Source organism: Aquarana catesbeiana, linkage group LG09, assembly GCF_042186555.1.
Source record: "Aquarana catesbeiana isolate 2022-GZ linkage group LG09, ASM4218655v1, whole genome shotgun sequence".
Classification (NCBI taxonomy): Eukaryota; Metazoa; Chordata; class Amphibia; order Anura; family Ranidae; genus Aquarana; species Aquarana catesbeiana.
The window spans coordinates 288,024,733-288,043,670 of NC_133332.1; the positions used below are offsets into that span (position 1 = coordinate 288,024,733).

The window sequence follows — 18,938 nt, forward strand, 5'->3', positions numbered from 1 at the left end:
TGGTGATGATGAAGAAATAACACAAAACTACCAGCAGTCCCACCACCAAATGAAGCAATCCTGAGTGAAAATACAATGTTGAATAACTCAGAAAACAGGAAGAAACCAGTGTGCTGACAGATGGGGGCACCTTCGTGTTCCCAGGCCCCTTACCTTACGGCTGTAAGGTATACAGCATATATCCAAGAGATTCCACAGGAATTCAGCAATACCGCAGATAACGTTGATTGTTGTTACCATGTATCATAGAAAGAAACAAAAAGCAAATGCTACATAGTATGATATCGTTTGGTTTGAAGACACAGGTGGAGGAGAGGAGAGGGGGGTTTGCACTCACTTTTTAATAAATGAGCGCACGCCTCAACCCACGAACGCCGAGCTCGTATGGTCCCAAGTTCTGGATCATCTGAGGGACTCTCCCCGCTTTCAAATCCACCACCCGTTGAGCAGAGTTGTTTAGTGCGGTATATAGAAAGCAAAAAACGCACATAGCATAATCCCGTCTACTATATACTTTATTAAAATATTGCTAAAAGTCAGATCCTCTGAATAAGTCACGTGACGTGACGATACGCGTCAGGAGCACGGGACGTTGCCAGACACTAGCTGGACGTGACGAGCTCGGTGCTCGTGGTTGTTTTTACCCCCCAGCTGTTTTTAAATGTAAGTGCATGACTTTTAGCAATATTTTAATAAAGTATATAGTAGACGGGATTATGCTATGTGCGTTTTTTGCTTTCTATATACCGCACTAAACAACTCTGCTCAACGGGTGGTGGATTTGAAAGCGGGGAGAGTCCCTCAGATGATCCAGAACTTGGGACCATACGAGCTCGGCGTTCGTGGGTTGAGGCGTGCGCTCATTTATTAAAAAGTGAGTGCAAACCCCCCTCTCCTCTCCTCCACCTGTGTCTTCAAACCAAACGATATCATACTATGTAGCATTTGCTTTTTGTTTCTTTCTATGATACATGGTAACAACAATCAACGTTATCTGCGGTATTGCTGAATTCCTGTGGAATCTCTTGGATATATGCTGTATACCTTACAGCCGTAAGGTAAGGGGCCTGGGAACACGAAGGTGCCCCCATCTGTCAGCACACTGGTTTCTTCCTGTTTTCTGAGTTATTCAACATTGTATTTTCACTCAGGATTGCTTCATTTGGTGGTGGGACTGCTGGTAGTTTTGTGTTATTTCTTCATCATCACCATCTTTTATGATAATTTTTTTCTCGCCAAGTGCCTGGCGGGACATCAACACCAATCACTGGGACTATTGTTTATGGACACTTTGGTTCACTTTGTATATATTGTATTCATTACTTCAAGTGTGATTCATTTGTTGATTAATTGATATATTTTTGCTATTGGAGGGATTTTTTATGATATCACGGTAGATTTCTATTTTTAGTTTACTTATCTCTAGTGGATTCACATACCTTTGCACATTAATTTTGCTGTCATTTATTTATATATTTATTTATTTATTTATTTATATACAGATATTGTATTGTGCTTGTTTTTATTTCACCACGGTCACTTGTTTATAATACACATTTTTCTAGTATAGTCCCACCCTTGTGTTCCTTTTCCCCTCCTCATCCCCCCCCCCCCTCCCTTTTCCTCCCTCATTACAGCGCAGCCACCACCCCTCATTACCATTTTTGTGATCTGTTTAGGAGCAGTCTTTTGTGTGTTGCAGCAGTACTCCCCTAGTATAGGATTCCTTTGACAGCGCAGGAGTCTCCTACACAATACTTAGAGATAGCAACAAAACAAACAACGTTAAATGAGTTACAGTATGAAAACCTCAGTGCAATATTATCAATTTGAGGGTGTGGATGCAGGGGTCCCCCCCGCCCCCCAGGGACGACAGCCACAAGATCGCCCCCCCAGAAGACGGGGTGAGACCCCACACCCAATTCAATACGCCAGCCCCTTCACCCCACTAAACAGGAGCAAGGGGTACCGGCGAGTGAACAAAACAAACACACAACCTGAATAACCATCAGTGGAGGCTTGTCCTCAGCCAAAAACCCTATACCCTTTACCCCCCACCCCCCAGGGCTTAAGAGTAATTTGCTTATGTCTAATGAACCCTCTTCTCCATGAGGGCCATCAGCAATGTAGAGGTGGTTCAGGGGGCAAACTATTGTCGGAGACCCCTCAGGGAGACTCATCTGGGTTGGTCCATGCCCAAGACCGCCATCTCACAGGTGGGGCAGCCTACAGTAGGGCAACGATCCTCCCAACAATTCTACAGTCAGTTTAAGCGGGCAAAGGTACGGCAGGGGGACGTCCTCCAAAGGAAGCAATCGAAAACCTCCATTTAGGTCGGAAATTAGAAGTCAGTCAGTGACACACCGAGCCAAACGGCCAAGAAAGATGAACTGCACATCATGAAGAAATGGGATTTTTTATCCATTGTTAGCTTGATGGAATCTTTGGGCCTGCAGGTCACGCAGCGCCTGGGATCCAGATTGTGATCGTTGTGATGCTTGAGGAGGTTTACGAGGGGGCCTAGAGGGACCTGGTTGAGAGTTGGAAACCTGAGCATCAGGTTGAGACAGAGGAATGTCCAATTGTAGATCCTGGAGATGTTGCTTTAGGCCTGATGGGGAGGTGGCATGGAACTGACGACCTTGGTGGGAGAAAGAAATTTTAAAGGGGATCCCCATCTGTACTTGATCTGATTGGATTGTAGAACTTGGAGATAAGGCTTGAGACCTCGGCGCCTGGCAATAGTGACCGGCGAGAAGTCCGCAAATATTTGAAGGTGGTTGCCTTGAAAAGAGATATCCCTTTGTTCTTGAGCAGCTTGTAAGAGTTTCTCCTTGGTCCTATAGTAGTGAAATTTGATGATAACGTCCCGTGGGGGACCTTCGGAAGGTTTAGGGGCCAATGACTGATGAATGCAGTCAAACTCTAGCCTTTCCACCTGGATCTCAGGGGCCAGTTCTTGAAAAAAAGCGGTGGCTGTTCCTTGTAGGTCCGTGATCGTTTCAGGAAGTCCGCGGATACGAAGGTTATCCCTGCGGGCCCTGTTTTCCGCGTCCTCTAGCTTATCTCTGAGAGCGTCCAATTCTGCGGACATTTTGTCCACCTCCTCCTCATGGCCCTCCAACACAGTAGTAGCCAAGTCCATGCGGTGTTCCAATTGGTTGGTGCGGTGGCCGATCTCTTTAAGGCCTCAGACCAAGTCCAAGGAAAGCTTTCGGGAGGCAGCCGTTATCTTATCTCTTACAATGCTACGGAATTTGGCTAGCAAAGCATCAGGGTCAGCAGGATGGGGACTCATGCGATCTGTGGGGAACAGATGAAGGCTTTCAGCCGGAGAACCATGTCCCAAATCCGAAAGTTGTGTATCGTCATCAGGTTCTGGAGGCTCAGGCGCCATTTTAGATCTGCCTTTGCCTGGGGCCGGGGATTTGTTGCTGCTCTGCCTGTTTTTTAGCTTGTTTTTTGTAGAGCGGTACATTACCGCTGCGGCTCTAGGTATTCCTCTATCTTTTGGGTTAAAGTGGCCTCTCTCTCGTTACTTCTATGTCAGATTAGGCCGGGTAGTAGTTTCCGACGGCGTGGAGCGGAAGAATCAAACATCCATTTCCTTCGCTCACGCGTATGCCCCCCTCTCGGACAGTGTCTTACATTGCAAAATAAAGGGCTCCTTTAAATTTGATATAATTTTTTTTTTTTTTGGTCAATAGCCCTGTGGGCCTATGTAGTGCTTGTAAGGGGGTGGTTAGTTAGGGCAAATAATGTTTTAAGATCTGTGAGAAAGTGGGCAGCCGAGTCTCAGTAAAAAAGAAAAGAAAAAAAAAAAAAAGAAATGATTTTGGGAGTCTCTGGAGTACCAAGATGGCCGCCACCCTCCAGGAGTAGGCCGAAGCCGCGGTCTTTTCTGAGGAGAGGCCGCCGGATGTGCAGGGTCCGCTCCGTTTAGGCCCAAAACCCCCAGCCAGGGACAGATGTCAGTTCACAGGGGGACAGTTACCCCTGAGTTTGCCTCTCAGGGGGCGATGGTACTCACTGCGGTCCGGGGGGAGGCCTGTATGACTGTAGCTGAGGCCGGAGGCCTCCAGGAAACATCCGGCCGCGGAGCGGAGCAGATTCTAGCTCTGTTTTTTAGCTGGTCCTGTGGCCACTATCTTCCGGGGGTGGGGTAGCCCACAGTCAAGGTCCGGGTGCACGCTCCTTTGGTGGATTATTGTCGTCAGAGGCAAAAGGACGCCAGACCGTTCGTAGGCTCCAAGATGGCTGGGGCCGCCGCGCTGTTAAGTCCAGCGCCGCCGAACCGGGCCCAAGTTTACAATAAATAGTCCTCCGGAGCAAGCTGGGGAGAGTCCAGGCACACTAAGATGCGAACCTGGAACTCTCCAGGGCAAGGATGGGCAAGGATGGCGGTGGATTAGCCCTGGGTATAGAGAGCTCAGTGTCCGCACGTCCTCACAGATTCACCACCAGGACACGCCCCCGTTCTGGGTTCTTTTATGACCTCCTGGATGTGTTATCGTCATGCTCTTGGAGTAATTTTTGTAGGCCGGCCACTCCTGGGAAAGTTCACCACTGTTCCAAATTATCTCCATTTGTGGATAATGGCTCTCCCCGTGGTTCACTGGAGTTCCAAAGCCTTATAAATGGCTTTGAAACCCTTCCTAGATCGATGCATGTTTGTTTCTAATCTGTTCTTGAATTTTTTTTAGATTGTGGCATGATGTGTGGCTTTTTGTGATGTGTTAGACCCCATACACACTATTAGATTTTCTGCTGAATTTTGTCTTCAGATTTACCAAAACCATGTAGTGCAAGGGTCTGCCTGATTGCATACACATTGAAACTCTTAAGGTTAGACCTCATATTATATGGTTTTGTAAATCTGAAGAGAAAAATCTGCAGAAAATCTAATAGTGTGTATGGGGCTTTAGTGTGCTTCACTTTGTCAGACTGCTTCTATTTATGTGATTTCTTGATTCAACAGGTCTGGCAATAATCAGGCCTGGGTGTGGCAAGTGAAATTTAACTCAGCTCTCCAAAAAATTGTGGTTAATTACAATTCATTCTTAAATTCAGCATGGGAGGGGGCAATTACTTTTTCACATAGGGCCAGACAGGTTTGAACAGCTTTTTTCCCTTAATAAATGAAATAATAATTTAAAAACCATCTTGGATTTACTCGGGTTATCTTTGTCTAATATAAAAATTAGTTTGGTCTGAATCATTTAAGTGTGAGAAGTATGCAAAAAAAAAATCAGGAAGTGGGCAAATACTTTTTTCACAGCACTGTGTGTATATATATATATATATATATATATATATATATATATATATATATATATATATATATATATATAATAGCTATATAGATCTCTCTCTCTCTCTCTCTCTCTCTCTCTATATATATATATATATATATATATATATATATATATATATATATATATATATATATATATATATATATATATATACACACATACTGTCATTCAATGTTCTATGACAAGGGTCTTCAAACCTTTGAAAAAAATGGGTCAGTTTACTGTACTTCAAACTTTAAGAGGGCCGGACTGTGGCCGGTGGGAGTAGATAACGACCTGGCATCCGTGGGAGTAAACAATTCCTTGTGATTGATATTAGGGAGAGTAAAAGTGAGTGCCCCATCGTTTATCAATGGTAGGAATAATGCCCCATCATTGGTGTCAGTGGTAGTAATAGTTGCCCAGCCATGGTATCAATGGGATTAATAGTGCCACGTTGTTGGTATCAATGGGATGCTGACCCCATTGGTTGCTGGCAGTGAGGGGAATAATGCCCCAAGGACCGGATAAAAGTAAGCAAAGGCTCACATCCGACCTCTGGTCCGCAGTTTGGGGCACGGTGTTCTATGCATCTAAAGCATGAAACATTCTACATTTTATAGAAAAAGTAAATGACCATTTTGTACTTTTTTGGATTGTTTTCCACAGAACAAAATGGCTTAACTTAGCCACTTACGGACCTTCCGCCGTCGCTATACTTTGGTTCTTTGAAGTGAAAAATCGTTGTTATGGCAGCAGCTAGCTGCTATAACCCTGGTATCCACTTCTTCAGCTGGCATTCCTCTTTCAGATAAAAGTGGTCTCAGTGGCAGATTCGCCGCAAGATCACTTTTATCGGTGGAGGGAGAGGGTCCCCCCTCCCTCCGCCGCTTACCGGAGCCGCCGGCAGCAGCAGCAAAGGTGATCGGATCCTGTCCACTGCTTGACATGGACCTGAGTGAGGGGAAGATGGCCCCCACCCGGCTCCATACCATTGCATAGCTCTTAAAGGTTTTTTTAATAAAAAAATGAAAAATTTGAATGTGCCCGTCCCGCCGAGCTCGCGCGCAGAAGTAAATTCATATGTGAGTAGCGCCTGCATATGAAAACAGTGTTCAAACCACACATGTGAGGTATCACCACGATCATTAGAGCAAGAGCAATAATCCTAGCCCTAGACCTCCTCAAAACATGCAACCTGTAGAATTTTTTAAACATCACCTATGGAGATTTTTTAAGGGTAAAATTTTGTCGCCATTCCCCGAGCAGGTGCAATTTTGAAGTGTGACATGTTGGGTATCAATTTACTTGGCGTAACATCATCTTTTACAATATATAAAAAAAAATGGGCTAACTTAACTGTTGTCTTATTTTTTAATTAAAAATATTGTTTTTTTTCCAAAAAAAGTGCCCTTGTAAGACTGCTGCACAAAATACGGTGTGACAGGAAGTATTGCAATGACCACCATTATAATGTTTGGTGGTTCTAAGTAATTTTCTAGCAAAAAAATAATGATTTTAGCTTGTAAACAACAAGTTTGAAAAATAGGCCTGGTCCTTAAGTGGTTAATGAAGGGAGGATACTTTTTTCTTTTGTGCGTGTGTATATGTAATTTTATTTATTTTTATTTTTTTTAAGTACAATGCTTGTGTTTTTAGTAAATAACTATTAATAGGCTTTGTTTTCTTTTGGCAGTGCACCGATGCCCTACCTCATTGGTATACACTCGAGTCTAATGGAGGTATGTTATTTTTTTATCTGTATGATAAAAATATATATTCATTTGTCTGTTATTCAATAAGCTATTATTTGCCTTTTTTCAGAGTTTATAAACTGTTTTTCTTTTTAAATCTTAAAGTACAGCATGTGCTGTAGTGTGCCACCTGGAGGCGAGGGGGTGGGATACTCACCCTCCTACCCAAATCTTTACATTAACTTGACACATTCAGGTGTGGGTATGCATGTGCAAAAAACTCTGATCCCGCTATTCACAGCACAGAGGTAAGGCAGCTGTTTTAAATCTGGCGTGCTACACTCGCTCACGCTACACACTAGTTGCAGAAGGGTAAGTATGATATATTTACATGCAATATTTTCAAATTACCTAACAAGAGAAAAATACTGTGTGGATATATATATATATATATATATATATATATATATATATATTTCTTACCAGCTAAACATCTTTGGAAATTGCATTTAGGCTGTTAACATTGGCTATGCATCGCAAACCTAACTGTACTCCATGTGGCTCTTGGATATGATATCTTGTAATATCTAATATACCAGAGGGACTTTTTTTTCTTACCTGCAAGGGATTTGTCTGTAAAGAAGCATATTTTTCATCCTTTTTCTTGAATTTCTATGAATGGTTTTACCCTATATATTGGCCATCACCGGAATATAGTATACTATGTATACTAGAATGAAAAATGGCAATCCATTAGTACATCAGTAAAACATATTTTTTATCACTGTTATCTTTCACCTATTAAAAATAGGCCTGCTAACCTAAAAGTACATTTAAAATGAATCTCTAAAATCTCTTTTACACTTTGACATCTTAATGTAAGACCCATCTTCAACATTTTAAAATCTGCATTTTTAAATTAAAATAATGATTTGTGGTCCTGCCACGAAAGTCTTTTTTTAGGCAATTTTGCTTATAGGGTGACAATGCCCCTGTCCCTGCCACCCACTTGTCACACTGTGACATGGGTTTCTGATAGACTATGAGTGGTAGTTTAGTTATGCAGGCATTATGCAGTATTGTCACCATCAGGAATTGTGCCCTGAGAAATGCCTTTCAGTCATTACTGAGCAAGCGACTGCAGAAGATAAGCAGAACTGAGCTGCAAAAAAATGTATTACCATTAGCTATTGTTTATTATACACACTGTGATAGCAAAGTAAAGATTGTTTATCTAGGGATTATCGCTACTTTAACCACTTCAACACATGTCACTTTCACCCCCTTCCTGTCCAAACCAATTTTTAGCTTTCGGGAGCATGAATTACACATCTTATTTCCTGACTACCTATTACAATTTTTAAGACCCTGGAGTACCAGGACAATGGAAACACCCAGAAAATGACCCTGTTTTGGAAAGAAAACACCCCTGCGTATATATATATATATATTTTTTATATTCTCTTTTTATTGTTATGGATTCTTAAAAACAAATCCAGTTACAAAGCAGATACACAAATATATATCCCCCCCCCAAAAAAAAAAAACAAAACAAAAAAAAACCCACCTCCTCTCTCCCCTAATCACTTACCGGTCGTCTCCCTTCCCAGCCTCATCTATCCCACCATACCGTTTTCCCCTTTTATTCAGATCTTATTACATATTCATATCTCTCCCCTTCTGCTTAAGTTCTTTTTAAATTTTGCCCTCCTATATTCCGCATATATTAACCCCCTCAGACATCTGCCATAATCATATAGTCTATGAATTTTTTTTAATTCAACCATTTCCCCCATATGGTATGGCATACTTCTAGGGAGTCCTCTAATGTATGCATTGTTTCTTCTTTGGATCTCGGCCAATCGACCTTTGCTACCCACTCCTTCATAGTCGGGACTTCTGGGGTTCTCCATAATCTCGGAATCAAATTGTTGGCTGCATTTAATAAATGTGGAACTAGGGTGTTCTTATACTGGGCCACTGTTTTTTTCCGTACCATGGAACAAACATTTCTATGGCTCAAGCTGGATATGTTCTCCTGTAATTTGATAAATCACCTTAGTAATTCCCTCCCAGTAAGGCTGTATCCTTATGCATTCCCACCATAAGTGCACAAAGTTCCCCTGAGCATTGCACCCCCTCCAACATGTTGGGGGAACATCTGCTCCGAACCTCCGCGCCCTCTGTGGGGTCACATACCATCTCGCTAATAATTTACGTTAAAACTGACAGGCGGACCTGCACGGTCCGATCGTGTGAAAGGGGCCATAGGTTCCAATTTGAGGTCCCTAAAGATTTTAAAGACACCATCAGAAAACAATTGGTGAGCATATTTAATGCCATAGCTAGCCCATCACATCCCCCCAGGGAGCTTATATACTTCAGCTAATTGGGGATTGAACCAGAGGGGAGCGTTGGGCAATGTATTCAAGGAGAAGCCCCTATTTTCTTATTACATAGGTGTAAAATTGTATGCATAAGTTTAAGAATATCCATTCCATCTTCAGGGTATGGGCCATTTCTATATAGTTCATTAATCAGTGCTTCGTAGGAGTGAACCAGGGCGGCCTGAGCAGCCACTGAGGCAACCTCTAGATCCGGAAAAAAACACCAATGGATATGCATCAATTGGGATGCTAAATAATAGCATTGCAGATTTAATAAGGCAAGCCCCCCCCTCCATGACGGGCAAATATAATGTCTCAAGAGAGATCCTAGGTGGCCTAGATCCCCAGAGAAACAAGGTGATTATCCCATTTATTTATGTAAATAATTTTTTGGGGACATAAATTGGGGTATGCCATAGTATATAAAGAAATATGGGTGTGTGTGTGTATATATATATATATATATATATATATATATATATAATTTTAAATATGTTGATTCGGCCTAAAAGATTAAGAGGTAACTTGAACCAAGTTTGCAAGTTGGTTTTCAGATGATCTACCAGAGGGGTAAGTTTATTGGAAATATAGGTACATTATGGCAATTGGATCTCCACTCCCAAGTACTGGAATCTGGAGACTACTTGTAGGGGGGCATCTGGGGGTATCGTAGGGCCAAATAGGAAGTCCAGAGGGAAGACAATTGATTCATTCCAATTGTTTTTAAACACAGAGTAGACACCAAAACTTGAGATTATTCCTAGTGCCTGGTTTAAAGACACACCATCATCTGTCAAGTAGAGCAGTATGTCATCTGCATATAAGGAGGTTTTATCCAGGGTGTTTAACCTACATCCTTTAACTGCCTGGTCTGCCAAAATCAGTGCTGCCAGTGGCTCTATCTACGGCAAACAACCTGGGCGAAAATTGGCCGCCATCTCAAAGGTATCAGTTACAATGTTCAATCCTAAACGAGCCATGGAATTAGCATATAATAATTTTACCCAAGCTATAAATGTAGGTCCAAAACCCAACTGCACAAGGACTGCCATTAGATAAGGCCATATAATAGAGTCAAAGGCCTTCTGTGTGTTTAAGGAGACCACAATTCGGGTGTCTGGTTTAGGTCCTACAGACTGCAGGATCTTGAACAGTCTGCACAGATTAATACCCATTGATCGCATTGGTATATAACCGGTCTGGTTCGGGTTAATAATGGAAGCTATAACCCTATTGAGTCTTCGAGCAGGGAGTTTAGCCAGTGTTTTGGCATCAGCATTAATTAGCGATATAGGGCGGTAGGACTCACAAAAGTTGTGGTCCTTGTGCGGTTTAGGAATCAAAATAATCTAAACCTCTCTGAGAGAGTCTGGGAGTATACCCTTATCAAAAGCATCTTTGTAAACCTCTTATAACTTTTGTGCAAATTATTCCTTATAACTACAATACCACTCTACTGGGTATCTCTCCAAACTCTAGGTTTTGTTAGAATGAAGAGAGTGCATCGCCGCTCCTATTTCTGGTACAGATATAGTGAGATCTAGTTCTGCTGATGCCTCCTGAGACAACGCATTAAGTGTGATTTTTTTCTAAATATCTCTGGACCTCTTCCATTGCATAACGCAGGAGGCATACAGAGTGAAGTAAAACTGCAGGAAGGCATTCAATATATCATCCGGAGAAGTGCATAGAAGTTGGTGTTCATTATATATATATATATATATATATATATATATATATATATATATACAAGGAATTGAGGCAGGGGCATGTTGAGAATGAGCAAAATAAGCTAGCAGTTTACTTTTCTTATCTCCATATTCAAAGATTTGTTGGGATTGATAAAGTACTTTTTTTTGTATCTTTTCAACCAATACCAGTTCTAGTTCATGGGCAAAGTCTCTGCACACACTAAAATTAGAGGATTTCTAACATATTCCACCTCAGCATCAGTGGTGGCCCATTCACATTCTCAAATGTTCCACTCTATCAGCTCTAAGTTTTTTAATGACCTCTGAGGTAGAATTCATAAGGGTAGCTGTAAACGCATCCCGGGTAACACCTAATGGGACATCATCTTTCCAAGGTTGTAAACCTCTGAAAAAACAAAAAAAAACAACAAAACCTGCAAGACAAAGGCATAATGAGCTAGTATGCATTGCATACTAGCTCATTATGAAATACTTACCTCAGAACGATGCCCTGAATCAATGTCAGCACTCCAAGTACATGGCGGACATCTTCCACTGAAGTTACTTCTGGGTTCCCGGCTCCAGTGCTGTGATTGGCCGGAGCCGCAATGACGTCACAGCACAAGTCCTGAAGAAACGGCACCAGTGGCCCGTTTCTTTAGTTCGTATGCGCCGATGATGTTGGCAGCAGCGCATATACTGAATATCTCCTAAACTTTGCAAGTTTAGGAGATATTCACACTATCTACAAGTAAGCCTCGTTATAGGCTTACCTGCAGGTAAAAGTGGTGAAACAGTTTACAACCACTCTAACCACAATGGGCTCAATCTCCACAAGCTATACCCACATGGCTGACCCATAGCTAGAGTCAACATCAATGGTGAGTAATCCAAAATTGCCCTTGGAAGATACTGGGCCGCCACCGCCCTAGGTAAGATGTCCCTGGACATAAAACACATATCTAGTCGCAAAAGAGTTTTTATATGTAGATGAATAGCAAGAGTAAGCATGAGTATCTGGGTTCTTCCATCTCCAGGCCTCCACCAAGCCATATTGTGTCATCCAAGCTTCTAGCGGGGAACTGCAGTTGGATTTGACATGTAATCTATCTATATCAGGAGAGAGCACAGTGTTTCAATCTCTGGCTAAAATAATAGGACCCTCTACCACTTGAAGCACCTTTCACCATCACTACCTCCCATACAGCTAAAGTAAATGGTGGTGGGACATAGACTGCCACAAAGGTATGGGGGGAGTTGTTTATGAGGAGGACCAACACAACAAACCTCCCAAATGGGTCAGTGACAATAGTTTTTGGAGTACAGGATAGGGATTTGAACACATACAGAGTTCCCTTTAGCGTAATTGGAGTACATTGAATGAAAAGAGTGACCTATAAATGCCTATAGCACGGTCCTCTGATCAGTTCGTTTCAAAATACCGCTTCTGGGTTGTATACACCTGGCACCCAACCGGCATATAGCCTGTACTTTAAGTACTCTACCTACTGGCTTCCCCCTGATCCATATCTATTCCCTGTTCAAATAGTAGGACTTTATATCAGGGTTCCCCTCCTTACCTATATTATCTGGTACAGACTTTAGTTTCCTGGTGGCCTTATATATGTCCTCCCCAGTCGCCGCGGGAGACTCTGCTGGGCTGCATGCACCTTAACATGGACATAGTTCCTGATAAAGAGGTTACCCCATGAAACCAGTCGAAATTCCATGTCATCTGTGCATATTTTAACATATTTTGTATCATTTTTGACTGTTGTATGAATAAACCTTGTTTTAGATATATTTCTTGTATTTTGCTGTATATCTCCCTCTATATGTACCGAGATAGTCCGCTTGCACTTTATCCTGGTGAGTCTGGAGTTGGGGCCCTTACTCCCAAATTTCTATCCTGTGTGTCCCGGGTGCCATCTTGTCCGGCCTGAATTCAACAACTTTAAACATTCTGCCTTAAAGACTCATACACACGGTACAATTGTTGGCAGGGGATTGTCTGTTGACAGACTATTGTTCTAAAATCTTACCGTTAGTACGCTCCTTTTGACTATTGTTGTCCAACTTTCGGCCAACAAATGTTGGATGACAGGCTAGTAAATGTTCGGCGGACAACGGTTTGATGTCAGATTTTCATATGGTGAGTACACAAATCCATCACACAAAAGTCGACAGTACAAACACGCATGCTCGGAATCAATTTTCACCAAACACGCAGTTAGCAGAAGGGACCCAAAGGGTGGCGCTCAAGAGCTGAAATTCCTCATAGTACGTCACTATGATCGTGTTTGTGGCAGGACAATTGTGTACCGTTAGTATGCAAGACAAGATCCTGGCACATGTCCTTTTGACAAAAAACAGACGCTCGGTTGGCCAACAATTGTACTGTGTGTACGAGGCTTTAATCTTCCTCTGATCCCATCACCTACAGTTTGTCAATTTATATCTAATGGATGTAGCTTTATGATATGCCCAACAAGTAGGAACAAAATTTAAGCAGCTAATCTTATTTACCAAACAGTATTGCTCTGCTAAAGTCACAAAGCCCACCTATTTACTCTGACTTTTTCTTTTTAACCCCTTTTCACCCAATACCTTTAATGTTCCCCTGCACAATGCCCCATGTTAGTTGATATGTCTATAAACACTCTCCCCCTTAAGAACTTCCAACTGACACTAAAGTAGCCCATACATTAGTAATTCTTTTCTCTTTAACTAGCAGGTTGAACTGTAAAAAAAAAAAAAAAATTACTTTATTCTCCAATCCACACATTTGAGGCAGATGGGGGAATCCTTCCTGCTGGACCTCTGTATTCTGATGACAGGGAGGCTTCTGCATCCTCAGAATACGCTGATCAGCGCTGCCGACCTTAGCCTGAGGTGTGCATTGTGTGGCAAAATCCAACCGAAATGCAGCCAGTCTCTGCTAAACTGGTTGAAGTTCAATCCAGGTATGTATGGCCAGCTTTAGCGTAGCTAGGGGCTCTCAAACCCAGCTGTCTGTGGAAGAGTCCCCACTGACCATAAGAAACCAATCAGCATGATTCCTGATCATCTGAACATGATGTCGGCTATGACCTAGTGGTCAGATGCAAGCTGAAAGCTTCACTACAAAAAAAAAAAAAAATGAAAGCCTTCAGATTTTGAATGAACACTGCCACCTTCCAGCAGCAATGCTCAGCTACAGTGCTACATATACTGTATAGGGGATGGAGCATGTACCATATGTAAACATGATTGGCATCTAGTGCTGCTCCTCCCTTTCCCACTCTGATGCTTACAGTAGTAATAATATTTATTTTTATTTTTATAATGAATACCTAACTGCATTAGTTAAAGGTGCCTTCATTAAACATTTGCAGTGCTTTTTATCCTGTGAAACTGCATAGATGTTTATTCATTATGTGTGAATGGAGGCAACATTGAATTTATTTAGACTATTTTCCAACCAGGTTGAATGTGTGAATCACTAAAATATGACATTGCTATTTATCCTTGTCAAATGGGGCAAAATAATTAATGTGATTTTTTTTTTTTTTTTTTTAAACACGTTCCCCTAACTCGTTTTTTTATTTTTAGTAATCACTTTACCAAACTGTTTGTCAGTAGAGTGTCAAATTGAGTCATTATTTCACCAAAGTTGGTACAACAGAGCTATACAAACTAACAAATGTATCAGTTACATGCTGGAAACAGCCTTGCTATCTCATACATGGATTCCTTGGAAGTTAGTGGCTGGCCTAAATTTTTAAATCTGTTAAACATACATTACAGAGCATTCCAAATACATTTTGCTGAACAGATGAGCGGATTCTGAAAAGAGGTAAGCTACACCAGGCAGTACGATGCAGAAGTCATTATTTTATTTTTATAGTGTTAGGCACACTGAAACTGACACAACTGATTAGTGCAGGAAGAGTATTATGTGATTCCTTTATAAGTTGGGAGCTAATCCATCAGCAGCACATCAGCTCTGTCACTAGGGCCAGATTGTATTACTTGTCCTGCGTCTCTGGGAATTTGATGAAAAGCCTTGAACGTACTCTGCTTGTACTCTGTCAGATATAAGGACCAAGATGTGGCTCAGTTTACGTGCACTGCCGAAACATTGCTTGATTATTTCCTGTGTTTGATCACAGTAGGGTGCCACAGCATTCATCCTGCAAAAAGCTGTCTGCTATTTATGAGTTAATAAACGCCAATGAAATTTCTGCACAGATAGAAATTATTAGGCTCATTAGGAGGATCTTGTACTCTCAGGTCTCCCTATATCTCTCTCCTTCTCTCTATCTTTCTTTTTAGAAACACAGAAGAGTGATGGCAGAAAAAGACCAAGTGGTCCATCGAGTCTGCTTTCTTTCTTTCTTTCTTTCTTTCTTTCTTTCTTTCTTTCTTTCTTTCTTTCTTTCTTTCTTTCTTTCTTTCTTTCTTTCTTTCTTTCTTTCTTTCTTTCTTTCTTTCTTTCTTTCTTTTTCCTTTCCTTTCCTTTCCTTTCCTTTCCTTTCCTTCCTCAAGAGTCAAGTACTCTTTTGGTAAAATAATATTTTCCAAGTTTAGTCTTGGATATTCCCCCTGCTACTAAAGGTCATGTCCCCATGTTCTTGATCTTAGCTTCAAATTTAAAAAATACTGCTCTCTTGAACCATATTCACACCCCTACTTTATTTATTGGTTTCAATCATATTCCTTCTTTTCTTTGTTTGCTTAAAGTGTATTTAAACCCACATTCAAAAAGTTATGGTATTGCAGATTTCTAATCTTTAGGTTTTTTTTTTTTACATTTTCTTCTTTTCTTTTTACCTGGTAATCTTGCCATTAACAGACTTCCTATCCTAGGAGGGCAAGCCTAGGACAGAGACCATTAGGACTAAATAACACCTCCCTCTCTTCTCCATAACAGGGAGCAGAGTTTTGTAGTTCACATAGATAACTGGGTAGATGATATTATGAGCTTACTTTTTGAAAATTGAGTTTTAGAAGTTGTTTGACATTCATGCAAATATGTCAGTTACTTAACTAGTTATGTGCAAAGAGACAAAAGGGGTGAGCTGAGGAGTAGTAAGATAGATTTGGGCATTTTCATTTTAGAGATGGTTTTTAATACTGTGCAATGTGAATAGTTACGGACATGCACAGTTGGGAAGGCATGTGGTTCTTTAAATTGAGGATGTCACGTTACCTATTATGCTTCTGTTCCCCTGACAATGTTCTCTGTCAAGAAAAACACGTTGGGTGGGGCTTAATTGGTGATGACACCCCCGACTGCTGGAGACGCAGCACTCTCTCTCTGCTTGTGTCTACTATTTTCTTGCAAGTACCTGTCTTATGGAGGTAAATGTTTACATGTGGTGGTTTTGCACTATGTCTGCCTCTATTCTTCTTTAACATTTGTGAGGATTACAGTGCCTTGAAAAAGTATTCATACCCCTTGAAATTTTCCACATTTTGTCATGTTACAAGCAAAAACAAATGTATTTTTTTTTTTTTGGATTTTATGTGATAGACCAACACAAAGTGGCACACAATTGTGAAGTGGAAGTACAATGATAAACTGTTTTCAAATTTGTTTTACAAATAAATATCTGAAAAGTGTGTGTGCATTTGCATCCCCCCCCCCTTTACTTTGTAGAACCACCTTTTGCTGTAATTATAGCTGCAAGTCTTTTTGGGTGTGTCTCTACCGGTTTTGCTTGTCTAGAGAGTGACATTTTTGCCCATTCTTCTTTGCAAAATAGCGCAAGCTCTGTCAGATTGGATGGAGACAGTCTGTGAACAGCAATTTTCAAGTCTTGCCACAGATTCTCAATAGGATTTAGGTCTGGACTTTGACTGGGCCATTCTAACACATGAATGTGATTTGATCTTAACCATTCAATTGTAGCTCTGGCTGTATGTTTAGGGTCGTTGTCCTGCTGGAAGGTGAACCTCCGCCCCCGTCTCAAGTATTTTGCAGGTTTTTTTCTAAGATTACTCAGTATTTGGCTCCATCCATCTTCCCATCAAATCTAACCAGCTTCCCTGTGCCTGCTGAAGAAAAGCATCCCCAAAACATGATGCTGCCACCACCATGTTTCATGGTGGGGATGGTGTGTTCAGGGCAAAGTGCAGTGTGTGTTTTCTGCCACACATAATCGTTTTGCTTTTAGGCAAAAAAGTTAAATTTTGTTCTCATCTGACCAAAGCACCTTATTCCACACGTTTGCTGTGTCCCCCACATGGCTTCTCACAAACTGAAAATGGGACATCTTGTGACTTTCTTTCAACAGTGGATTTCTTCTTGCCACTCTTCCATGAAGGCAAAATCTGTGGACTGCACAACTAAAAGTTGTGGATCTTTGCAGCTCCACCAGAGTTACCATGGGCCTCTTGGCTGCTTCTCTGATTAATGCTCTCCTTGCCCGGCCTGTAAGTTTAGTTGGACGACCTTGTCTTAGTAGGCTTGTAGTTGTGCCATACTCTTTCCATTTTCAGATGATGAATTGAACATTGCTGCATGAGATGTTCAATTTTGGGGTATTTTTTTTATAACCTAACCCTGCTTTAAACTTCTCCACAACTTGATCCCTGAGCTGTCTAATGTGTTCATTAGCCTTCATGATGCTGTTTGTTCACTAAGGTTCTCTAACAAACCTCTGAGGGCTTCACAGAACAGTTGTATTTATACTGAGATTAAATTACAAACAGGTGGACCCTATTTACTAATTAGGTGACTTCTGAAGGCAATTGGTTCCACTAGCTTTTAGCTAGAGGTATCAGAGTAAGGGGGGGGGGGGGGCTGCTGAATACAGATGCACACCACTCTTTTCAGATATTTATTTATCAAACAATTTAAAAACCATTTATCATTTTCCTGTCACTTCACATTCATGTGCCACTTTATGTTGGTCTATCACATAAAATGCCAATAAAATACATTTACATTTTTGGTTGTAATATGACAAAATGTGGAAGATTTCAAGGGGTATGAATACTTTTTCAAGGCACTGTATATCATGCAGGTGTTTTGGTGATTTATATTAGAAGTGGACCTGATGCCTTGGCGCCAGGACTGACAACATTAAAGAGCTCCTGTTGTGGCTCATTTTATCAAGTTTAAATGAACTCTTTATAAACTGAGAGATCAGCTTATTGCATTAAGAGTCTTTGAAGTGCTTGGTAAAGGGCATGGAAGGTGTATATTTATCTTTTGGGAGATGTTAATTGTTCACTATAATTATTTTGCCACACTACTTGACACTTTTTTTCGGACTCTTTGTGCATGTTTTAGAATTTGTCACACACTGGTTATGGTCACGTGGATGCACTGTTATTACTATATATTAATCTAAACAACGTGTTTTCACTTAGCTCTGGTTATTGCATTTGCAGAAAAATGAGAATGTTACTAAAGGCAAGACTTTTTTTTTTTTTTTTTTTACTTTGGATGGCGAAAGGGAGGATTATAACCACTGTCCATTTTTTTTGTTTTTGCCATTGGATTTGCCTTCACTTCCTGTTCTGTGGCCAAAAAAAGCAGTAAGAGGAAATGCCTCCAAAGTGAGGGAATCTGTGGGTGTCATCAAAACTAGTGTCCCCATTGGAAGATTTCCCCTTTATTACTGTTCTGATGTTGACCCAAAATTTGGGGCTTTTCTTTTACTTTCATTTGTGATTATAGCAGTAAAGAGGATGTACAGAGAGGGTGAATCTCCCTAACAGGGGCACAGGCCGCAATAAAAGCCTGAAGGGTTCTAATCTCTCTTCACTTTATCCAAAACTAAAATAGAAAAGTTTGCCTTTACTTACACTTTAGAATTCCACTGTGTTATTTTACAGTACAGCAGGTGAAATAGAAACCGCCTGAGTAAAATATTAAAATAC

The 18,938-nt window shown here is 41.1% G+C and overlaps 1 protein-coding gene across 7 annotated transcripts in view; it reads left to right on the plus strand.

Annotated features, from left to right (window-relative positions):
- DENND1A (DENN domain containing 1A) overlaps positions 1-18,938 on the plus strand; it is a 1,561,519-nt gene that overhangs the window by 823,911 nt on the left and 718,670 nt on the right. For all 7 annotated transcript variants that reach the window (XM_073600378.1, XM_073600371.1, XM_073600373.1 and 4 more), the window contains one exon: positions 6,991-7,036. In XM_073600378.1, the coding sequence (XP_073456479.1) occupies positions 6,991-7,036 (46 nt within the window). The remainder of the gene's footprint in view (positions 1-6,990; positions 7,037-18,938) is intronic.